At 45.4% G+C, this 25,006-nt stretch overlaps 3 protein-coding genes across 3 annotated transcripts; all 3 read left to right on the top strand.

The window, feature by feature from the left end:
* Positions 1-587: 587 nt before the first annotated feature.
* odad4 (outer dynein arm docking complex subunit 4) lies at positions 588-3,511 on the top strand. Its single transcript, XM_058049742.1, has 11 exons — positions 588-713; positions 792-923; positions 998-1,151; positions 1,623-1,690; positions 1,781-1,886; positions 2,096-2,320; positions 2,457-2,664; positions 2,730-2,816; positions 2,939-3,135; positions 3,203-3,303; positions 3,371-3,511. Exons 1-11 carry the CDS (start codon positions 588-590, stop codon positions 3,398-3,400), a joined length of 1,434 nt encoding a protein of 477 aa, XP_057905725.1. The 3' UTR covers positions 3,401-3,511.
* A 287-nt stretch (positions 3,512-3,798) lies between these two features.
* cnp (2',3'-cyclic nucleotide 3' phosphodiesterase) lies at positions 3,799-8,251 on the top strand. Its single transcript, XM_058049189.1, has 4 exons — positions 3,799-3,961; positions 5,217-6,581; positions 6,666-6,793; positions 6,996-8,251. Exons 2-4 carry the CDS (start codon positions 5,252-5,254, stop codon positions 7,452-7,454), a joined length of 1,917 nt encoding a protein of 638 aa, XP_057905172.1. The 5' UTR covers positions 3,799-3,961; positions 5,217-5,251; the 3' UTR covers positions 7,455-8,251.
* Positions 8,252-8,844: 593 nt separating this feature from the next.
* LOC131103583 (ATP-citrate synthase) lies at positions 8,845-24,797 on the top strand. The gene is made up of 28 exons (XM_058049968.1): positions 8,845-9,026; positions 10,031-10,203; positions 11,909-12,031; positions 13,654-13,716; positions 13,799-13,989; positions 15,600-15,679; positions 16,052-16,182; positions 16,712-16,830; positions 18,021-18,157; positions 18,230-18,291; positions 18,865-18,982; positions 19,050-19,204; positions 19,997-20,090; positions 20,224-20,365; positions 20,451-20,619; positions 20,687-20,791; positions 21,300-21,496; positions 21,624-21,705; positions 21,768-21,878; positions 21,944-22,071; positions 22,460-22,553; positions 22,642-22,796; positions 22,872-23,022; positions 23,188-23,331; positions 23,409-23,522; positions 23,598-23,680; positions 23,892-23,968; positions 24,056-24,797. The coding sequence occupies exons 2-28, from the start codon at positions 10,045-10,047 to the stop codon at positions 24,148-24,150; spliced, it is 3,279 nt and encodes a 1,092-aa protein (XP_057905951.1). The 5' UTR covers positions 8,845-9,026; positions 10,031-10,044; the 3' UTR covers positions 24,151-24,797.
* The last annotated feature ends 209 nt before the right edge of the window (positions 24,798-25,006 follow it).

Genomic DNA, 25,006 nt, shown 5'->3' with positions numbered 1-25,006 from the left:
ATGTGCAATTATGAGGTATTGATTATTACTATTGAGATAATTTTAATTGCAAATTACTGCATAATATACACAAAACTGCATATTATACAATCCAATCACATTTAATATTGATGTCGTTTAAATTAGCAAAGTTTTATTGTAAATGTAATTTTTTTCATATTTATTTACTCTGTTGTACTCATAATTATATTTTTCTTACAATCCAATCATATTTAATATTGATGTCGTTTAAATGATCAAAGTTTTGTTGTAAATGTAATTATTTTTTCATATTTATTTACTCTATAACTATAATATATAGTTTATTAGTTATATTAGTATTAGTTATATAGTATATATAATTATAATATATATTAGTATGTAGTTATATATATTAGTTATATACTATAACTAATACTAATAACTTTGAATTACCACTAGTTGTAATAATGTGATGTTGTATTTCTGCATTTTGAACACAAGGGGGTGCTGTTGCCGCTGTTTGTTAGTGTGGTTGCTAAGTTACCGACTTTTAGAAGAGCGCCTCTTCAGCGTATTTCCTGGCAGCTTTTTAAAATCAATTTAAAGCAACTTTGGTTGGGAAAAAAATGTCGGAAACTAGTTCCGAGTACAAAACCCAGAAGCCAAAGGCTGTTTTCTCCACTTTAGTGGCGGATGGCGACTGGCTGTTCCTGAAGGGAGAGTGTGAGAAGGCCGCGGAGAGCTACACCACAGTGAGTCCAACACTGTGGCTACACTGGCATGTATACTGGGTCATTTATCATGTTTGGGTTTGTTTGTTTGTTGGAAAGGCTCTCGCTATAAAGCCAGATGACAAGAACTGCTTTGTGGGTCGCTCCAAGTGCTATCTGAAGATGGGTCATTATGACAAAGCTCTGAAGGACGCTGAGGCTTCACTCCAAGAAGACAAGACCTTTTTTGAAGTGAGCATTATTATTATTATTATTATGATTATTACCATGAATGGAAACAGCTAATACGTTGTTGTTATGTTTAGGGCTTGTACCAGAAGGCCGAAGCATTATACTGCATGGGGGAGTTTGAGTTTGCGCTGGTCTTTTATCACCAAGGCCTGAAGCTGCGCCCCCAAATCCAGGAGTTCCAACTGGGCATCCAGAAAGCACAGGAGGCCATCGAGAACTCAGTCAGTGGTGAGTGAAGTAAATGTGGACTTTATGGAACTTCTGGGCGGCACGGCGGTCGAGTGGTTAGCGCGCAGACCTCACAGCTAGGAGACCAGGGTTCAATTCCACCCTCGGCCATCTCTGTGTGGAGTTTGCATGTTCTCCCCGTGCATGCGTGGGTTTTCTCCGGGTACTCCGGTTTCCTCCCACATTCCAAAAACATGCTAGGCGACTTCAAATTGTCCATAGGTATGAATGTGAGTGTGAATGGTTGTTTGTCTATATGTGCCCTGGGATTGGCTGGCGACCAGTCCAGGGTGTACCCCGCCTCTCGCCCGAAGACAGCTGGGATAGGCTCCAGCACCCCCGCGACCCTTGTGAGGAAAAGCGGTAGAAAATGAATGAATGAATGAATGGAACTTCTGGGGACAGGAAATGTCCTTCTTTACCAAAAATCTTCCCACAATGTCTTCCTCGGTCTTGAACGTGTCCCCTCAGTCCCTGCCCCCATCATCAAACACAAGCTTATTCACGGAGACGCATCGAAGCTCCAAAAAGATGAAGATGTAAGTGTTATGGCTCGTATGTACATTTCGTACATATTTATTAATATAGTCAATAATTAATAAATACACATGCTGCTTATGCCTGTTTAGCATTCAAAGAAACCTCAAATCTCCAAAATGGGGAAGACAAGCAAAAAATATCTTGGCGAATTCTACGAGGACAGGAAATACTTGGAGCACCTGCTGAAAGATGGAGGTACGGTATATGTCCGCTTGTTGCTAGGCAGACTTTGTGTCCATTAAAATTCCATACGTGGAAAAAGAAAGGCCACGGAGAGTCGGTCAGGACACATTATAAGACATGTTGCTTTATTTGGCCTTAGAATGACAAAAATGACTTTTTGACCTTCAAATGTCCTTTGTGGGGTTTTTATCATGTTCTAAAGCGTGCATGATGATGTCCAGATTTGGTGAAAGGGAAAACGAGGAGCGGAGAACAATTGCAGGATGTCATACAGAGATCCCTCACCTACTTGGACGACTGCGCCGAGTTCTGGAACCAGCAGAAGCCCAGCGGTTCTGCGGGGAAAGACCCACGGCTCCTGCAGAAGAAGCGGGGCAAGAACCAACCTCAAGCCCCCTCACAGCCTGCACACTTTCTTCTGAAGAGTCTGGAGGACATTCATGCAGGTAAGGTACGAGGACGGGGCGTTTTTTCTCTGTTCTGGCTCTGGTATTACCAATTTGTTTGTGGTTGCGGGTTGAAGTCCCAGGACTGGACTGTGCATACTGTTTTACCTTCACGATAAAAGTCACCTGTTTCCAGATTTGGCATCAGGAAAGACCAAAAGGGGTCTGAAGAAAGCTCGGGAGGTCTTGCAAACGGTGCAGGCATGGTCGGAGAAGAACGTGCCGGATAAAGACGAGGTTCTGGGAAGCCTTCACAGCTGCGTGGGGAGTGCTCTGGCGGACCTGGGAGACACGGACAAAGCGCTGGAACACCACCAGAAAGATTTGGACTTGGCTGAGAAGTGGTAAGGAGATGTTGCAGGAGATGTTATCCAAGAGATGTTTTCAAAATGGCTTTCTCCATGTGTAGCAACCTTCCTCATGCAAGATCCCGAGCTCTGGAGCACCTGGGAAACATCTACACAAACATGGGGAGCTTCACGAAGGCCATACAGTGGTAAGGAACACTTTGTGGAGGGTTCCAGATCTCTGAGGTGCTTTTTCTTTGGCTTAGCGGCCATGTTTAAGCCCTCATGCAAGCTAACTATTGATATTTCTATCATGTTCTTGTCTCTAAAGCTGGGAGAAGAAGATACCGTTGGTCCAAGACGGCTTTGAGAAGGCGTGGCTGTTCCACGAGATGGGCCGCTGTCACCTGGAGCTCCACGCACACAAGGAGGCCCGGGACTTCGGCCTGCGTTCGCTTGCGGTGGCCGAAGAAAGCGGCGATGGAAAATGGCAGCTCAATGCCCACGTTTTGGTGGCACAATCAGAAGGTAGAAGCTCGCTTAAGTCGAGCATTTCGCTGTACAGACGTGGAAGTTATAATATTGTCTCATACAGGAAAACTCGGGAATTTTGAGTCGTGCGTGTCACACTACCAGCGAGCTTTGACGCACGCCAAGCTGCAAGAAGATGCAGCCGCCATGGCCGCCATTCAAAAGGTTCCTTTTCTATTTGTCGGCATTAATTCTATTTGTACTATTTCTAATATTTGTCATATTTTAACAGGCTATTGATGAAACAAAGCAGCACCCGTGAAGATGAAGACATCCATTATGACTCATTTTATCATATAATAATTAATCATACATCCGCCCCGCTTTTAGCCTTGTTTTAGCTCTGAATGAATGTATGGATATTGTATTTTAATGCATCTTTTACTCTGTTTTTATTCAACTTTATTTTAATTTCATTTTCTCTACTGTAAAGCATATTTAAGTACTCTGAAAAGCGCTATACAAATAAAATTTATTATTATTATTATTATAAATATTACAATGCAATACAATACAGACACTAAAGTGACACACACAACTCAAATGACAGATTTTGTGGATAACTTACGTAGTATTATGACTATGACCATTAACATTACTATTGTTAATACTAATTCTTTTAATTTTTAAACAAGAAACCCCAGTTTCCGTTTCCGCACCACACTTCCTGTCTGCGAAGGGCGTGGCTCTAGCCCCGCCCATTTGCGCGTCCCCGGCGGTTTCGTGCAAGCCTAGAAGAGTGGCGCGAGGCTGTGCATGTGCCAGGTTAGCTTGTCATTGTACGCCCACGGAGGAGCGCGTGGTCGGCCACACTGCTGGGAAGGTAAGCTGGCATCAGCAAACGCGCGCGCACACACACACAAAAAAAACACTTCTAATGTCGTCTTTTTCTTCTCATTTGTGCTACTTTTTTACTCCCGAAAGCGCACAAAATAGTCCAAATAGTGACAGTGACTTGTGTTCCGTCACAAAGAAGCACATTTTTAAAATAAGACTTCAGTATGCTAATTGTTTGTGTGCGCCATGCTAGCACCAAGCCTCGCTTTAGACAACTAAGCAGTTTAACAATAACATATGTAGCTTTCAGCTGTCTCTATCGGCTTAAACACGCCACGCTGGTAGATAATAGTTACATTTATTCCACTGCGTCATTCACATAACAGCTGCTGGCACCGATATGGCAACTTTGTTTGCTTTCGTTTCGCGTTTGGTAGCAATTGTAATGTGTGTGTGTGTATGGGGGGGTGAGGGTGTGTTTGCGCGTGCGCGCAGAATTATTAACTTTCATGTGGTTGTTTTGTTCAAGAAGCTTCCCCTTTCAGTCTCATGACACGACACGCTCGAACATCTGGTAAATGAAGCGCAAATCTGGCAGCAAAAGAAGAAGGAGGAATAGAAATGATTTGCATCAACCGTCCCGATAGAGGGCGCTGTGCTGTGGGTGACACCATATGCCCGGTTCTTTCATAGCAGGATGCCCCATTTTTTTCTCCAACTGCCCTTTGTCTGCGTTTGCTGGCACTGCGTGGCACAATTAATGCTGCCATATGCTTCTATTGTCTCCTCTCTTTTTAATCGGCATTGTTGATGTGTACACAATTCTAGTAACACTTAAACAATGTTAATAAATCTACTCCATAATGCATGAGTGACAACGCATGATTAGAATGCTAACTTTTGAAATTGGTAACATTTTTTTAACATTGTGTTCCAATAATCAAATATACATAAACAGGTCACATTATATACAGTTAATCTGCTGTAATTGTTCTAAAATGATGCTTTCAATTGAATGACGTGGTCAAAAAGGTATTGATTTTAATGTCTATTTAAAAATATTTCAAACATTTTTACTGCTGTTTTTTATCACATATATTAAATACTTCTCAGTATGACGGTACAGACGTACTACAAACCTGTTAAATGAATACCGAATAATCGGTAGTTTTTATTTTACTTTTTTCACTAATCTCGTATTTGCTCATTAGCAAGTGCAGGTGTACCCAATGTTGTGTTCATTGAGTGTAAAGTTGAAATTGTAATTGGTAAAACCTTTTGAAATTTCTGCAATACATTAGGTACATGTTGAAGTTGTGACCCTCCAAGCCCAAGCATGGATCCTGAAAATAACGGCGAGGTTGTAGCCGTGTTGGAGAGTCCGCAACAGCAGGAAGAGGAGACGACCTTGGCCGCGGCGGCAGAAAAGGAGGTGGAGGCGCAGCCGGACGTTTGCACAGAACCTGAGAATCCAGCAGCTGCAGCCGAAGAGGAGCAGGTGGTGAACGGTGGCGGCCATGATGAAGCACATGGTGCTGCGGTGACAGGAACCGAGTCTGAGGAGAAGGTGGAAACTGAGGTTGAGCACAGCTCTGAAGCAGAGACGGCGCCCGTTGTGGTGCCGGTAGAACCGATTGCAGCACCAGAGAAGAGCCCGGAGCCTGACCCCGATCCAGAGGACTTGCCAGAGTTGATTCCAGAAGCCGATGTAACGGAGAAAGCAACACAGGAAGTGCCTGTACAGGAGACGCAAGCCGAACCGCAGCCTGCCAATCTGGAGGAGAAGACGCCAGAACAAGTGAAGGTAGTTACGGAGGCTGTGGCAGAAGAAGTTAGCAAGGAGGTTCTTCCAGAAGATGGCGGTGAGGCTGCAAAGGAAGAGCTTGGCAAGACAACGGAAGTGTCTCCTGAAAAAACAGCTCAAGTTGTGGTGCAGGAGGTGGAGAAATCTGCTGAAGCAGCGCCACCTGCAGAGCCCCAGAAGGAAACTGAGCCAGAAAAAAGTGCCGAGTCAGCGGTTCCAAAAGAAGCTGAGTCGAGCGACACTGTACCTGAAAACGAGGCGCCGGCCCCCGCTGCAGGATCCCTGTCGTTTGCACTCCTGGAACATGAGAAGACCAAAGATGCTCTGCGGAACTCTCGCACCCTCGTTGTCCTCAGAGGTCTCCCCGGAAGCGGGAAAAGCTTCCTGGCTCGTGCCGTGGCCGACTCCTACAAAGACCGCTGTTCAGTCTTCCACGCTGACGACTATGGAGTCAAACCGGAGAACCAGGACTCCAACGCGGAGGGACACAAGGCCATGGACGCGGCCGTGGTGGCCTGCTGCGCCGAACCCTCGGTGCTCATCGTGGTGGACGACACCAACCACACCCAGGACCGGCTGGCCCGTCTGGGCGAGCTGGCCAGGGAGAACCGGCTGGTCGTGGTCTTCCTGGAGCCGCGCACCGAGTGGAGCAAAGACGCCGCCCGGCTCGTCAAAATGACCGCACGCAAACTCAAGCCGGCGCAGATCACATCCATGAAGCGCCACCTGGAGGAGGTGCCCCTTCCTCTCTACTTTGGCTGGTTTCTGCTTCCTCCTGTGCAGGATCAGCTCAGGTCCACAAACGCAGACTTCCTGAAGGCACTGAACGCTCTGGACGCATTCAAGGAACGCATTGCGGACTGTGAGTGGCCTTTTTTTTTTTTTTTTAATTGTCTCTGCCATGTTGGTCTTGGAGTTTTGATGCAACTTCCTTTTTGCTTTGCAGTCTCTGAGAATGAAAACAAGGAGGTGGATCTGACGCAGCACTTCAAAGCCAAAGGAAGCCTCCATTGTACCACCAAATTCTCTAATTATGGCAAGGCAACCGGTGCCAAAGAATATGCAGCCAAACCAGTAAGGCGCCATTGTTGGCTTGCTTGTAAACATGTTGATTACCTTTTTAAAGTTTTCTCGTATGAGATCATGTAACATGAACAAAAATGCCAAAGTTCACGTCACTTTGAGGTTCATCTGTTCATAGGAATTTTCAATGGTCACTTTTTTTTTTTTAATTTAAAGTAGATGTTTATCGTGTATTTGCTTATTTTCTATCCAGGCTGTAAGAGAATCGTATGGTTCTGTCTTCGACCTATCCCTGACCGCCCTCTTCGTCACGCCACGCACCGTCGGCGCCCGAGTGAGCCTCGCGGAGGAGCAGCTTGAGCTGTGGCCATCCGACGCCGAAAAGGAGGCGGAGTCCTCCGTACCCGGTGCCGCCTCCTTGCCCGTGGGGAGTCGTGCCCACATCACTCTCGGCTGCGCTCAGGGCATCGAGCCGGTCCAAACGGGTCTGGACCTCCTGGAGATCCTGGCCTTGCAGCAGGAAGGCCAGCAGGGGGAGCCAGTCGCCGACATGGATCTTGGCCCGCTGCGCTTCTACGGCGACGGGAGGTGGATGCTGGAGTTCAAGGAGCCCATGTGTGCGCCGGCGTTGTTCTCCAGCTTCTACAAGCGCGAGGGGCCTGAAAGCGGGCAGAGCAAAAAGGAGTCCAAGAAGAAGTGCACCATCTTGTAAATGGCTGCCAGGAAAAGGATGGCTGGTTAGTTTTCAGTTTAGTGCAGCAATGAGATGTTCACATGTAGCTACCCACAATCTTCAAGATGTGTGCCTTTTTTTGTTTTTGTTTGCACCAGCACCCAAAATGCCTTCTACGTAGTTAGTATAGTATCTGCCTACATGTATCGGTGGCAGTTTCAGGACCTGTTTTGGGCTAGCTTCCTGGCTAATACACCCATTCCATACACGTCTGCTTCCCTAGCTGTGAGTGAAATCATGTCCTTCCATAGCATGCAACCCCCTGGTAGGACTTTCATCGTCTTACTCCATTGCTTCAAGTAGCTCACTTCACGTGTTGCCTTTTTGTCCTAGTTCAGCAGACTAGCTGTCATTTCCCTGCAGCACGAGCAGGCGAGAAAGGGATTGTTTCCATAGTGAAAGGGCCAAAGCTGTCTGTTGTGTATTAGAGTGAATGTGCATTAGAGAGCCTTTCTTGACACGTTTGCACTGTGCATTGTTTGAAAGGGAGATCAATGAATTTGGCTTTTTTTTTTTTTTTTTTTTTGCTTTCAGACGCTCGCACTTAAAACGAACGCTGTGAATCCAAATCTTGTGAGCATTCGCAACCTCTGTGCTGTGCAAGACTGCAGCGTTGCTCTTTTTAGCCACTTTGAACAACGCTTCATGAATTTCCATTTCAAGTTTGCAACTTCTGGCTTGGTCTGGAAGGACAACTTTATGTAGCTCTTACGAACCACTATTTTTTTGCACTTGTTTTGTACACTTAATAAAAAAAAAAGAACATGATGCTCCAGAAATTGTTTTTTGTCCGTCCTGTACTGACAAGACATGTTGGTTAATAATACTGAAAATGTTGTAGCTTTCTCACAGGGTGTATTTAATTTCATGACCAGCAGGTGGCGCCCACCACTACGTTAGTATGGATTGTTTACAAATGTTACACACGTCAGTGCAGTTCAAACACCTTTTGCATTAAACAGCCATACTAGATGTGCATCAAAACACAAGAATAACATATAAGATATGTAATACGCTTAATAAATGGGTCAGTCGGTGTGTTTACACTCATGTCGAACCAGCCTGCTGATTGGCTCCTGTTCAGATAAAGTCAGCCAATAGTCTTCCGTGCGTCATTGTCGTGCGTTAGCTTGGGAGACGTTTAATGCTCCCCGATTTGTGAAAACCGTTGTCCACGCAGGCTGAACGCCAAGTGCCCCAAACGAAGCGATGCTAATAGATTAGTTTTTGTATTCATGTCGTTTTAAGAAAATGTTACCAATTTCAATTGAGTTTAACCCATGTTTGTTTATGATCAAAACCCTATTTACCTCCCCGAATGGTGATATGTCCTATAGTTAGTGAACGCACCAAAAGAGCAAGGTGTCTGACTAGCCAATCAGCGTCCAGCAAACATCAGCCGGGCCCTCGGCAGATACAAGGCGGAACACAAAACTCGCAGTGAGCTCCTTCCCCCGGCACCGTTGGTTCCGACGGAGCCGAGGAAAGCTGTCATATTCCACCCCGGAACTCCAGTACACCTCGCCGAAAACACCGTATTTCAAACACAAGGTGAGCACCGCACGATTTTACGTCTGTTTATTCACTTTACCCCGTTGAGTGTGACATTTTTCGCAACGAAGGGACGAGATGAACCGATAAAGAAAACAAGTTCAACTGCTTTGATGCCACAACCCATTGTCTAATACGCAAATAAGTCCTACAGTCGTAATGTTAACTTTAGCTATAATGTTTGAAAGTGAATAAATTAAGCTGCGCCGAACTTCATTGTAAATGAATGAATGAATGAAGTTAGCTGTCACTGCTAGCACCAGTTCCTTACTAATAGTAATTATTAGCAGGTTGTTTTCTTTTGGTTGCATTACAGCAATGCTAGATTGAATTCAGTGTGCACTGTTTTTGCTATACATCACTAACTATGAATTAGTTCCTGCTTAGCCATCCATCATCTTCATTTTGTGTATTTTGAGCTTGTCAAGGAAAGTGGATGATACATTGAACCCATGGATTTTTTCCATCTGTTCTGCTTTTGACTCTGGGGGGACTGTGGGCTAATGGTAATCAATAGTGAAAATGTCCCCACACTTCCATTAATATCCTTAAGAGATAGCAGAGACCCATTGAGGCGACATGGGGGCTTTCAGGGAAATGAACCACTGTAGGAGCAGCCGCTCCGTCCCTGTAATTCATTTATTGTGAAATTAACCTGTCCGATTCCTGTCTTTAGTGTTCTACTCTCTACTAAATGACGGCAAATCCAGATTGGGAACGTTATAAAGGCGAAACAAATGCCTATTGTATGCATTCTGACTCAGAGAGGCAGTGTGTGCAAAGGTCACAAAAGCTAGATAAAATTTTATAGCCGCCATTACACGTTATTCGATGTTACTAATTGTGCCATGTTGCTATTGTACAGTATTTGCATATTATAGAGCACACACTCCAATTGGAGGAGCACAACTAGAGTGGTAACTAATTGCCGCTTATGTTGACAGTACAGAGAAGCTGTGGTTGACAAGGTTAGATCTCTGTCCTTCTCTCCCCCATACGTCCAGCCGCCGCCGCCGTCATGTCTGCCAAAGCCATCTCCGAGCAGACCGGGAAGGAGTTCCTCTACAAGTACATCTGCACCTCCGCCCCGGTCCAAAACCGCTTCCGCTATGCCAACGTCACTCCCGAGACCGACTTGGACCGACTGGCGCAAGAGCACTCGTGGCTGCTCACAGAGGTGAGTCAGGCTTTTTGGCGACGTGGTCGCAGATTTGCTTCAGATTGTAATGGATGGCGCTGTCGTCTTTCATGGAGACACATGGGTCTCTCGGCGCTTGTTCGGGTGACGTCACGACTGCATAGAGCGCCAAATGCAATCACTTCCTGCCTCTGCCAAGGTCCTTGTGATGTTTCCTAAGTACATTAATGAAAAGAGTCTACGGAGTCGTTTATTTTTATGGCGCTCTGGAAAGTACACGGCGCCCATCAGTGCTGCTTATTTAATGACTTGTCATGAAAGCACGTATTTTTTTTTTGGTGTAAAATATTTCTTGGTGTAAATATAATTGTTTTGCTTTTCATGTTTGTTACGCAACCCACCACTTTTCGCATTTGTAGCTGCATCCAGTGAATAGACAGATCCCACCTCCAGGATCGGTTCCGGTGGTGGTTATATGGAACGTGTCCATCTCGTGTTGTGGACTCAGCAGACTGGACTCATCTGGGATGCTTCACATCCAGTTTGATGCTGCTGAGCGAGACCAAGATCCAGCCAAGATACGCTTGGTCTTGTCGCAGTCATAAGTAGAAGGTTGATATTGTGGCTTTTAATGGAGGATGAATTGAATTAAGAGGGGGGTGACTCATCCTGCAAGATAAAAAAAAAAAAAAAACCTCGTCCCCTGGTTTCTTTTTCCAGGAGGGCAGATGTGGACAGAGATGCTGGTGCTGCGGTAGCATTGATTAGGAAATTGCATTAACTTTCACCATCGGTCGTGTCTCACCCCCACCCGCCCCCTTCCTCTATCTTCTCCGGACTGGCGGGGGCCCAGATAGTAATGGCTCCGCTGTCATAAGTCATTCACTCTCTAGCGCAGAGGAAGCGCCGCTCTCTTTCTCCGGAGATGGAGGAATGGCTGTGACGGCTTGTTGTGAGAGAATCCTGCTTAGGTGGCAAGCACGCTGGCTGTTTTTGTGTCGGGATGAAGGACGGGTATGAATTATCAGCTGGCCATGAATTGATGGTTATAGATCTTGTGGAATTCGAATGCATGGCCCTTAAATTTGGGGCATACTTATATTTTAGGCCTGGTTGATTTGCTGCCTAAACGGGCTGCAGAAGGAGTAGTTGCAGTATATTTGTTTGTGACGGGATTTGCACTGCTACTTTTTTTTTTTTTTTTTAGAGAATTTCTTTTTGTTTTCTTTTGGTGGATCACTTTGTTATTTAGCATTTTGTGCACCAACACATGTTATGTATTTATATTTCAAGAAAAACCACCTTCATTTGAAGCTTTGTGTTATAATGTGACAAAGCCTATTTATTAATATTAATGTATTTTCTTTACATCACTTTTTTTTGCAAATTTTTGCATTTACAAATGCATTAATGTTTCAAATGTGCCGACGGCCATCAAGAAAACACCCCTGGTTTAGTGTTTAATTATTAAGGCTTTGAACGTTAGCCATCCAGGAAATGATGCAACTTCCTGACTCAAATCTTTTGCGGTGATTAAGACTGAAAACCATCTGGATTTTTGGAGGGTGTTGTCCTTTTTCCGCTGCACACTCGATGTTGACAGAACTTTCTAAACTATTTCTAAACTAGTTCCGGTCTCATTACTCATCCAGACGTGTTGCTGGCGTTCTTAAAGGGCAACACCCGCCCTTTAAACACACACACACAAATGATGCCAAGGTCCCTTCTTGTTTGCTTTCTCCAGAGGCTGGTGGTAAAGCCGGACCAGCTGATCAAGAGGCGTGGCAAGCTGGGTCTGGTGGGCGTCAACCTGGACCTGAATGGCGTCAGAGAGTGGCTGAAGCCCCGCCTCATGAAGGAGACCGTGGTACGTCATCTGGGGAGAGTGCGCACTTCCCAGGCCAATGACACTCCCACCATTAATAATATCCCGTCACCCTCTCCTTCACCCCGCTTCCTTCTTGAGTACCTTTTGCGTCCGTCATCGAACAAGCCGCATACTGCTGGTCCTCCGGCACAGATCATCCATCACTGCGATGCGCTCGCGTTGCCTCGCCTCATAAACCAACAAGACACTTCTAGAAGCGCACATGCTCCATAAACCGGCGAAGAAGAGCGTGGACTTCATCACACATGACATGAACGTGTCTGCAGTGGTCGATGGAGATAAATGGAGTTGCCAGGTTCCGGCTAATTGAACTCTGTTACATAAACTCAACACAAACACAGTCCGTTCAGGATAATTACACAAAATATTGCAGATAATACATGTAATAACAATGTACACTGACCTCACGGGTATGCTGTATATAATTATTTATAGTACATTATTATTGACTTAGGGCTGCACGGTGGTCAAGTGGTTTGCGTGCAGAACTCGCAGCTAGGAGACCCGAGTTCAATCCCACCCTCGGCCATCTCTGTGTGGAGTTTGCATGTTCTCCCCGTGCACGCGTGGGCTTTTTTCCGGGTACTCCGGTTTCCTCCCACATTCCAAAAACATGCTAGGTTAATTAGCGACTCCAAATTGTCCATAGGTATGAATGTGAGTGTGAATGGTTGTTTGTCTATATGTGCCCTGTGATTGGCTGGCCACCAGTCCAGGGTGTAGGTGCCGCCTCTCGCCCGAAGACTGCTGGGATAGGCTCCAGCACCCCCCGTGAACCTCGTGAGGAAAAAGCGGTAGAGAATGAATGAATATGTAATAACAATGTACACTGACCTCACAGGTATGCTGTATATAAATATGTATTATCACATATTTATAGTACATTATTATCGACTTAGGGCTGCACGGCGGTCGAGTGGTTAGCGCGCAGAACTCACAGCTAGGAGACCCGAGTTCAATCCCACCCTCGGCCATCTCTGTGTGGAGTTTGCATGTTTTTCCGGGTACTCCGGTTTCCTCCCACATTCCAAAAACATGCTAGGTTAATTGGTAACTCCAAATTGTCCATAGGTATGAATGTGAGTGTGAATGGTTGTTTGTCTATATGTGCCCTGTGATTGGCTGGCCACCAGTCCAGGATGTAGGTCCCGCCTCTCGCTCGAAGACTGCTGGGATAGGCTCCAGCACAGACTCCGCAACCCTCGTGAGGAAAAAGCGGTAGAAAATGAATTTCCTCGTTATATCCGAGTTATTTTAATCCAAAGTCCTCACCTCTTTTCCTTTTTTTTCCTTTGTTTCGCACCCTTCAAAATGTCAACTCCCTCGCTCTCGTTCTTTTGTTGTATATTTTTTTCCTCCCGCTCTCCACGGCTGGCTGCTCATCGGCAGTCCCTTGCAGCGCTGCGCCTGCTGGCCTTTAACACAAGAACGGTGACAGCACTCCTCCAAATGAGCTGCGTCGGTGCGCCCGGAGCCAGACGTGACGGCATTCTCCTCGGAATCTTAGCTCTTATTCTTCGCCGGTGTCGATTTTTGTCGCCTCAGTTTGGGGTGTGGCTTACTCTCCATGTCGTAATGAATGTTTCCTTGCTGGTCCTCAGGTGGGAAAAGCCAAAGGCGTTCTCAAGAACTTCCTCATAGAGCCCTTCGTCCCCCACAAGCAGGTGACTCATTCATTGTAGTTTTATTATGAGTTTATTATGATTATGACTTCTTAGTGATCCATTCATCTGCTTTATCATTCAGGAGGAGGAGTTCTACATGTGCATCTACGCCGCCCGTGAGGGCGACTATGTGCTGTTCCACCACGAGGGAGGGGTGGACGTCGGCGACGTGGACGCCAAAGCCAAGAAGCTGCTAATTGGCGTGGACGAGAAGATCAGCGAGGAGTCTGTGACCAAGCAACTGCTGTCACACGTCCCTAATGATAAGAGACTGTGAGTAGCCATTAAGGCATGAATTAGTTCACGTATGTGAAACGACAGCGCTAACGGCTAAGGATGGTTGGGGGGGGGGGCAATTCTTAGCTGCTCGTCCACTGCTGCCCCTGAACTGCTCCATGTGCTCACAACATTCTACCAGTCCATCCCTCCATCTGTTTTCTATGCCGCTTATCCTCACTAGGGTCGCAGGGGTATGCTGGAGCCTATCCCAGCTGACTTAAGGCCCATTGTTTATACAGACATTACAAACTTTCCACAGTCTCTACTTCTAAGAACAAGCTAATAAGGCAAGTTGTCTGTAACGGGCTTTGGGTGTCAAGATGTGTGACGTAAATCCAATCAATTAATTCCTTTTCTGCCGCTTTTCCTCACGAGGGTCGCAGGGGTGCTGGAGCCTATCCCAGCTGTCTTTTGGCGAGAGGCGGGACCTACACCCTGGACTGGTGGCCAGCCAATCCCAGGGCACATATAGACAAACAACCATTCACACTCACATTCATACCTATGGACAATTTGGAGTCGCTAATTAACCTAGCATGTTTTTTTTGGAATGTGGGAGGAAACCGGAGTACCTGGAGAAAACCCACGCATGCACGGGGAGAACATGCAAACTCCACACAGAGATGGCCGAGGGTGATTGAATTGAACCCTGGTCTCCTCGCTGTGAGGTCTGTGCGCTAACCACTCGCCCGCCGTGTCGCCCCAATCAATTAATTAATTAATAATCCTAATTAAACACCACTTTCTAAATGGAGGACATGAGTGTGTACAAGTACTTTGCATTCATTTGACATAAAGTAGCATAGTATGCGTTATTCCCAGATAGCAAGGTAACATTGAAACAATGCCATTGTTCAATTTCCATCAGAATTCATTGAAACAACATACATAGTTATGAAATCAAGATAAGACATTTAGCAGATGTACTCTTAGAAGTGCATATGCTAGTGGTCGACGAAGAGCGTGTTCACACCAGCTGTACTTAAGTCATCTACGTGAAGCACTACACTCCCATTGGCCCAACACCACATGTCTAACTCTGACCAGGCAGCAGATGTATTGAAGAAAGGATGATAGAAACTGTGATATTTGGGTGGAGGTGGGGGGGTTGCAAGTGGTTTCCATTAGCCAAATGAAAAACCCTCCTGCGCTGCTTACCCCCCCCCTTATGGCTCCACCCCCCAACCTCCCTTCAAGGCAGCGGTGCATTCAGAGCACGTCCATTTTATTTTGATAGCTGTGATACAGTGTCTAACCCCAAAGCGCCCCCCCCCCCCCCCCCCCCACCCCTCCCACACCACTCTTCTCGTTACGACTGCGGCTCCCTGTCTTGGCTGACATTGACGAAGCAGCCTTGACACCATGCAGTTTCTCTCCCGTTTCTACACTTTTCCATTCCGGGCACACACGGGAGGCCGAGTCACTTTGGCTCGCTCCCGCGGGTCGGACTGGGTTCTGACAACGGACTGACACGCTTACAAAGCCTTGACAGCATGGCTACCATTGTCAACATCATGATTAAAGTTTCTTTAATATTCTTATGTATGTTATCCTATGCAAAACACAAGTAAACATATATTGTTGTCTTTATTACATATTAACAGGATCCTGGCCCAGTTCATTGTCGGACTCTTTAACCTGTATGAGGACCTGTTCTTCACATACCTGGAGATCAACCCACTGGGTAGGTTCTTATTTAACTTACATGAACGGCGCATTAGGCTCTAATAAGATATTGTAATATTACAGAAATAGCTCTGAGTATGATGTGTTATCGTGTTGGAAGCCAAACATTCATAAATGTGTTATCATGAAAGAAAACAACATCAGCACATTGGATGAACCCAGCGTGAAGTCGGTTCTGCCACTTTTAAAACACAGAGGAACGGAAACAAGTCAATAATTCATACATCCGCCTTTTGATGATATTTCATAATTGCCGACATAGAACATGCCCTCTGGCAGCCCGACACCGCCTCTGCCTGCTTTGATGTGGTACACAACCAATTTGCAGGCCGCTCGCCTCTGCTAACATGCGTGTCTGTTTTGAATTCAGTCGTCACCAAAGATGGCGTCTACGTGCTGGACATGGCGGCAAAGATCGACGCCACGGCGGACTACATCTGCAAGGCCAAGTGGGGGGACGTGGAGTTCCCGCCACCTTTTGGCAGGGAGGCCTACCCTGAGGTAAACATTTAGAGGATTTAGTTAAAAAAAAAAAAAAAAGAAAACACTAGTATGTCGTTTAGAATTGAACACACAAGAAAGCAGTCGCTCTCTGCAGCCGGTGCATTTCGGACTCGACTCAGACAGACTCCTGGTGTGACAGACGGGCACCCTAATTGGGCCGCGGTGACTCGAGTGGCGACGAAGCGGGAGGGGAGAACAGCGGGCGGCTTTGATTGGAAGCATTTTCCTTCCAGACGCCAGCTGTGTGTGTGTGTGTGTGTGTGTGTGTGTGTGTGTGTGTGTGTCAACATCAAGCACTGATGCTCCACAGCTACAATCCATGTGAATACACTCTCCACTGGCCACTTCATTAAGCACACTGGATTTAGTGAAATTGTCCAGGTGAACCGAATGGAGTGGTCAGTAATCACACATCCAGTGCTCACATGTTCTGCCTTGTTAGCTGCACAAAAACGGCCTGATTGAAGCCCCCGTCCATGCCGCCATCCTCTGACCTCCTAATCCTGCTCCTTCTCCTGGTTCGCAGGAGGCCTACATCGCCGACCTAGACGCTAAGAGCGGTGCCAGCCTCAAACTGACCCTGCTCAACCCCCAGGGCAGGATATGGACCATGGTGGCAGGTGGAGGAGCTTCAGTGGTGTACAGGTACTACATCATGGTATTATGTCATGACTTCATGTACAGGTGCTACATCATGGTGGTAGTCATGACTTCATGTACAGGTGCTACATCATGGTGTTATGTCATGACTTCATGTACAAGTGCTACATCATGGTGTCATGTCATGACTTCATGTACAAGTGCTACATCATGGTGTCATGTCATGACTTCATGTACAGGTGCTACATCATGGTGTTATGTCATGACTTCATGTACAAGTGCTACATCATGGTGTCATGTCATGACTTCATGTACAAGTGCTACATCATGGTGTCATGTCATGACTTCATGTACAAGTGCTACATCATGGTGTCATGTCATGACTTCATGTACAGGTGCTACATCATGGTGTTATGTCATGACGTCATGTACAGCTGCTACATCATGGTGTTAGTCATGACTTCCTGTACAGGTGCTACATCATGGTGTTATGTCATGACTTCATGTACAGGTGCTACATCATGGTGTCATGTCATGACTTCATGTACAGGTGCTACATCCTGGTGTCATCTCATGACTTCATGTACAGGTGCTACATCATGGTGTCATGTCATGACTTCATGTACAGTTGCCACATCATGGTGTTATGTCATGACTTATTGTACAGCTGCTACATCATGGTGTTATGTCATGACTTATTGTACAGCTGCTACATCATGGTGTCATGTCATGACTTCATGTACAGTTGCCACATCATTGTGTTATGTCATGACTTAATGTACAGCTGCTACATCATGGTATTAGTCATGACTTCCTGTACAGGTGCTACATCATGGTATTATGTCATGACTTCATGTACAGCTGCTACATCATGGTGTTAGTCATGACTTCCTGTACAGGTGCTACATCATGTTGTCATGTCATGACTTCCTGTACAGCACCAGTCAAACGTTTGGAGATGCTTTTACACCCTATAGAATGAGAAAGCGTCTTCAGACTTTTGACTGGTCTTGTATAAGGTAAGATTAGTTTTTAAAATGTTTGCATAAATGAGTCTTCCTCCATCTGTTTGGGGGTGCGAGGTGTCCCATGCAGAGTCCACAGCCATGACTAATGAATCCCTCTGAGCCTTCTCTATCTGCTCTACCTATTTTACAGTGCACTGTTAATTACATAGTTGTTTTTTTTTCAATCTAAAAAGGATGTTGTTGACTTTTTGTGTCCAAATCTCATAGTGACACCATCTGTGACTTGGGCGGAGTCGACGAGCTGGCCAACTACGGCGAGTATTCAGGGGCGCCGAGCGAACAGCAGACTTACGACTACGCCAAGACCATCCTGTCGCTCATGACCAGGGAGAAACATGCTGATGGTATCGTGAAACTCTGTGAGGTCAGATTAGCTGTGCGAGTTTTTTTTTTACTAACATTTTGTTGTAATCCAGGAAAAGTCTTGATCATCGGAGGAAGCATTGCCAACTTCACAAACGTTGCAGCCACATTCAAGGTACAATCGGTCATACAAAGGCCATTTGTGGGGGGCAGCTGCTTTTTTATTGGTTTAAAAATATGATTTGTCATGGAAAATTTCACAAAAATAAAGTCAAAATATTAAGACAAAAAAGTTAGCTTGTGGAAAAAGTTATAATGCTCAGAGAATAAAGTAAAAATATTGTAGGAATAAAAAGAAAACATACAAGAAGTATATAGTATACAAGAAGAATTGCAAAAAAAAAATATTAAAAGTAAATAAATACAAATGTAATATTATTATTTATATATTACTATATAATATATATATTTATAATAAATAAAAACCCATATTTATATATTTTGCATGACATAATATCAAAGCGTTTTTTGCATAAATGTTTGTACACGCCTGCCTTAAACCTTATGATATGTCTCTCACAGTTATGAAACCCATTTTTAATTCTGTTTTTACCCATTAAGAAACTGCTGCAATTACACAGCAAGCAGATAGCGGCGTCAAACCACTTTCTATTTAACTTTTCCAATAAAAAAAAAAAACTGCTTAATTCTAGCATTACTATTATAACACTGCCTTTCCTCCTCTTAGGGAATTGTTCGAGCCATCAGAGACTACCAGGTGCCTCTAAAGGAGCATGAAGTTACCATTTTTGTCAGGCGTGGGGGTCCAAACTACCAGGAAGGTCTCCGGGTGATGGGAGAAGTCGGTATGTTCTTCAAATGTATGTTCTCGCATCCTGTATTTGTCAAGCGCTTATCTCATCAAACCCCCAGGCAAGACCACCGGCATCCCCATCCACGTCTTTGGCACGGAAACCCACATGACCGCCATCGTCGGCATGGCGCTGGGCCACCGGCCAATCCCCAACCAGCCTCCCGTGGCCGCCCACACCGCCAACTTTCTTCTCAACTCCAGCAGCAGCCAATCGGTACGACCCCGGCAGACAAATAGGCGTCCGTGGCGTGCAGACGGCGGCGGTTTAACGGCACATCGCTTTGTCCTCTTTTTAGCCAAGCACGGAGCCTTATCAGAGTCCCCGCGGCTCCTTTGTGTGAGAGCTTTTCATTGTGATGCCAACTGACTCACTCAAATTGTTGTGGCCGCTCACAGGAATGCACTCTTGTTTGCCCGGAAGCTTCCATTAAGGCATTGCGTGTGCGTGTGCGTGTGCGTGCGTGCGTGTGTGTGTGCACAGTATGGCAGCATTCTACCTAGTGGTAAAATGGTGTAATTCAATTTGTGTAACAAATGATCAGATATCCTGTAGCCTACACCAGGGGTATCCAAACTGTCCAACGAGGGCAGAAGGGAATTTTTGTCACTTTGATATTCCATTAGGCAAAATGTAGCTATGCTAAGAGCTTATATTGTGAAAATATATACTATAGTTGTTGAAAAAAATGCATATCAGAATGCAATTATTTTCCTCTCTTAATATTTTGACTTTATACTTGTAAAATTACTGCAGATTTTTTGTAATTGATACTTTTTTCTTTTGTTTTTTTAAATGTGCCATGGACCGGAAAAAAAAACGTTATGGTACTCAAATAGCCCCGGGCCTTACTTTGGACACCCCTTCTCTACACAAACCACAGTATTTCCCCCACAGCTATAAAAGCTTCCACTCTCATTGCAACACGTTCCACAAGATCGTGGAGTGTGTCTGTGGGGAATTTTGTCCCACAGAACGAATAACAATAACACTCTGTGGCGCTTTCAGACTCCAGGGTCCACTCGAACAGCGTCCTTCTCCGAGAACCGAGGCAAAGCCGAGAGCTCGCCGGCGAAGAAAGCCAAAAGTGGAGCTCCTGTTGGTGAGAAAATACACACATGGTATTATTATATGGTATCACATTTAGGTGGCATAATTGGGGTGGATTCAGAGGTGCTTTAGCGCCCTCTTCAGGTGTAAAAAAATGTCTCACAAAGTCTGTTCTCTCCTTGCAGCCAAGGCAACCACTCTGTTTAGCAAGCACACCAAGTCCATCGTGTGGGGCATGCAGACACGCGCCGTGCAGGGCATGCTGGACTTTGACTACGTCTGCTCCAGAGACGAGCCCTCAGTGGCGGCCATGGTGTACCCCTTCACGTAATGAAAGCTCTGTCGCCATAACAGCATTTGGATCCCATATCACACACAACGATACGTCATGCTCAGCCCTGCTGCCTTCCAGCGGAGACCACAAGCAGAAGTTCTACTGGGGCCACAAGGAGATCCTCATCCCCGTGTATAAGAACATGAGCGACGCCATGAAGAAGCACGCGGACGTGGACGTGCTCATCAGTTTCGCTTCCCTGCGCTCAGCCTTTGATAGCACCATGGAGACCATGCAGTACCCGCAGGTACGGCACTACAAACGGGGCTTCTGTGGGCTAGAAAAATATATATATATTTTTTGTGTGTGTTTAGATTCGCACCATCGCTATAATAGCTGAGGGAATCCCTGAAGCCCACACCAGGAAGATCATCAAGGCGGCGGATGAAAAGGGCGTCACTATCATCGGGCCAGCCACGGTGAGTTCAATATCCTCCTCCAATGCCAGTCTTAATGCTTTGAGACGTCCTAGCAGTAGACTGAGCCAACTTTATTGACAATGTCTAAAGCAACAAAAGGTAATTTAGAAGCTACAGTATTTGTTTCTGATGGGAAAAAAATGCTGGCCTGTTTTGTTTTAAATAATACCATTTAAATTTGATAAAATAAACTAATTTTATAACAGAAAAATATATATCAAAATGGGTGCAAAGGTGACTATAGGGGTGTTATTTCATATCTAGAGGACTCTAATGTGAGGATGGTGGAAAACAGGTTTTCTATGGTCTGTTGACATTAATAAATTGTGGAAATTCACTTATTGTGGTCAATAACAGTGACAAATGAGGGATTACTGTGCTAAAATATAAAATAGCACTCTAAAACAACATACCTGGTGCCTTGAAATGCTAAAAATTTTAATAAATCTCAAAATGATGTATTGTTAAATGTAAATAAATGCACTAATAAATGTCTGGTTGGTCCCAGGTGGGAGGCATCAAGCCGGGCTGCTTCAAGATCGGGAACACGGGAGGAATGCTGGACAACATCCTGGCCTCCAAACTGTACCGGCCGGGCAGCGTGGCGTACGTGTCGCGTTCGGGGGGCATGTCCAATGAGCTCAACAACATCATCTCGCGTACCACCGACGGCGTCTTTGAAGGGGTGGCCATTGGGGGAGACCGGTACGTGACCTTTGACACATGTTGTCTCCGCCATGATTGTTGGAGACGAGTTTAGTATCAGGGGAAACTTAACTGGGTGTTATGGTTTATTGTAACACCTTGTCAACGAGTGTGGGCTGTGCCGCAGGTACCCGGGCTCCGTGTTCACTGACCACGTGCTGCGCTACCACGACACCCCCGGCGTGAAGATGATTGTCGTGCTCGGAGAGGTGAGGCATCCATTAAGTTCTCCACGGGATTGAACGAACCCTAATGTGGAGTTTTTCCACAGATCGGCGGCACAGAGGAGTACAAGATCTGCCAGGCTATCAAACAAGGCAGGATCACCAAGCCCGTGGTGTGCTGGTGCATCGGAACCTGCGCCACCATGTTCGCCTCAGAGGTGAACGCAACATGACTGACAACAGGAGCTTGAAAAGGCTTTCAATGTTTTGTTGTGCGCCTCAGGTCCAGTTTGGCCACGCCGGAGCGTGCGCCAACCAGGCTTCGGAAACAGCGGTGGCGAAGAACAAAGCTCTGAAGGAGGCTGGCGCTTTTGTGCCGAAGAGCTTTGACGAGCTGGGAGAGATCATCAAGTCAGTGCATGCTCATATTCATATTTATTATTTTTTACTTCCAGACCCTGAATTCATTTTCAAAATAAATGACTCAATGTCAGTCATTATTTTTTGTAGTTAGAGCATAGAAAATCTGGTTATGACTTTCTGAATACGGTTCTTAACATTATTAGAGTCCTGAAGACATGAAATAACACCCCTATATTCACCTATAGACTCCTATTATTTATTGTTTACAACACAATGCGCAAGTCTTGTCTTCTTCTTCTAAACTTAAGAGGCCAAGAACCTACCACTTCCACATGGAATGGGAGGAGAACTATTTCACTTTATCGTGTGGGACATCCCATGGCTGACTTCATTTGAATCTAGATGAAGCATAATTCCTATGTTTCTGTGGATGCAGGTGCGTATATGATGACCTTGTTACCAAAGGAGTCATCCAGCCAGCGCCAGAGATGCCACCCCCCACTGTTCCCATGGACTACTCCTGGGCACGAGTCCGTAACACTTTTTTTTTTAATTTAAAATGATTTAGCTTATTTATTACACATCAGTCAGTGTATTTTTGTTCCCGTTGACACGCAGGAGCTTGGACTTATCCGTAAACCGGCATCCTTCATGACCAGCATCTGTGATGAGAGAGGGCAGGAGCTCATCTACGCCGGCATGCCAATCACTGAGGTCTTCAAGTCTGAAATCGGGCTGGGAGGAACTCTGGGGCTTCTCTGGTTCCAGAGGAGGTCCGTTTTTTGTCATCCCCAGGCTGGTGAAGCTAACTTCTAAGACAACACGATGACACGGTATGTTTGTTCTAGGTTGCCCAGATACGCGTGCCAGTTCATCGAGATGTGTCTCATGGTGACGGCTGATCACGGTCCGGCCGTATCCGGAGCCCACAACACCATTGTGTGCGCTCGGGCTGGGAAAGATCTCATCTCCAGCCTCACCTCCGGCCTGCTCACCATTGTAGGACATGCTGCATTTCACTTAAATACACACACAAATGTAGCCCTACCTGTTTGTACAATGCTATGTAAGATGTAATGTAAGATGTATGTAAGAACTGAAGTGAAGGAAACCATTGAGATATTTTAGTTATCCTTATATTTGTCTTTTTTTGTGTGTGTGCAGGGCGACCGCTTCGGAGGAGCTCTGGACGCCGCGGCCAAGCAGTTCAGCAAGGCTTTCGACAGCGGCATCCTGCCCATGGAGTTTGTCAACAAGATGAAGAAGGATGGCAAGCTCATCATGGGCATCGGCCACAGAGTCAAGTCTGTGAGTACAACTCCTCGTTTAGGACCAAGCCTGCACCGTCTCTCGTGTCTTGACATGTTTTGTCTCTTCTACATCAGATTAACAATCCAGACATGAGAGTGCAGATCTTGAAGGACTTTGTGAAGCAGCACTTCCCCTCCACACAGCTGCTGGACTACGCTCTGGATGTGGAGAAGATAACTACCTCCAAAGTCAGGATTGCTTTTTCTTTTCATAACATTCCGCCATTTTTACTTAACACCTTGTGTTTTTTTTTTTTGTGTTAGAAACCCAACTTGATCCTCAACGTGGATGGCTTCATCGGTGTGGCCTTTGTGGACCTGCTCAGAACCTGTGGTGGATTTACCAGGTAGAGTGCAGACTCCACCAGGGTATTCTTGATTGTTGTTCAATTGAAATATGGTACTTTTGACTGAAATATTCCCATAATGGTAGTAATAGTTAAATAACTATCCTTTACTGGACCAGTCTAGGGTGGAAAACCATAACGAGAATTCCCCACATGTTTGCAACTGTCCAAACGCTTGTTCAATCTCTCACATAAACACCTCCTTGTACAGGGATGAGGCTGACGAATTTGTGGAAATAGGAGCTCTGAATGGCATCTTTGTCCTGGGTCGCAGCATGGGATTCATTGGTGAGGTTTCCATTCCTAGCGGTTACTTGAAATATATATTAAATATTGCAAAAATGTGTTTTACTGAAATGGAATCCCCCCCCCCAGGACACTACCTGGACCAGAAGAGGTTGAGGCAGGGTCTGTATCGTCACCCATGGGACGACATCTCCTACGTTCTCCCGGAACACATGTCCATGTAGGACCACTGCACCCTTGGCTGAAGCTTTGGCATTTCATCCTGTTACTGTTAATATCACTGTATTGCTTGAAAGAGGTACGATGTTTATTTTTGGAAAAATCAGTGAATAGTGGAGAAATCACGTGATACTGTGAACATCCTTTCAACAAGACCATTCCGTCGTTGTGTCTCATTGTGCCATTTGCTCCATCATGAGTTTGTTTACAGGGTGACCGTGTAGTGCAATAATAGGAACACTGTAGATGATAGCTTTATTTATGTATAGGTGTCCTTGTCTGTAATGTTCTTGTCTCGGCAAGATGTGACTAATGGGATGGCTGAAAAAGGGATCATATATTAATATCTAATAATACTATAATAGTAACACATCAGCACTACAATGATATTGCTAATTGGTCTGACTTATTATTATAATGGTTGGTTGTAGTCACTGATAAATGGCTACACAGGGTAACATTGCCAATGTGAGACGATACATTTCCCATCAATGTATTAGGAATATTTCATTAGAAAGTCAATGTAATGATATAATGAACTCAATTGGTATTGTTGCAAAGTTTGTATGTGACCTGACTTTGTCATGTTTGTCAACGTGTGTGTACCAGAGTATATGTCTGCTGTGTATCAGTAAAGAACGGTTTTCGCTCAGTTGTAGTCTTTTTTTCAATATCAAATACAGTACATTAGTTCAAAAATTGGCTCTATGACGTCACAAGCGTAAAAGACAACACGTTAAGTGCCTCCATTGTGCCCCAAAAAAAGCAACGCAAACATGATTTCAATCACAAAGTACTAGTATTTTAATATAAGTCTAACAATAAGTCATTTCCCCTTTCAACTCCACGTACACATGCTTT

The sequence above is a fragment of the Doryrhamphus excisus genome, chromosome 15 (assembly GCF_030265055.1).
Source record: "Doryrhamphus excisus isolate RoL2022-K1 chromosome 15, RoL_Dexc_1.0, whole genome shotgun sequence".
Classification (NCBI taxonomy): domain Eukaryota; kingdom Metazoa; phylum Chordata; class Actinopteri; order Syngnathiformes; family Syngnathidae; genus Doryrhamphus; species Doryrhamphus excisus.
This window is presented reverse-complemented; position numbering and strand designations above follow the sequence as displayed.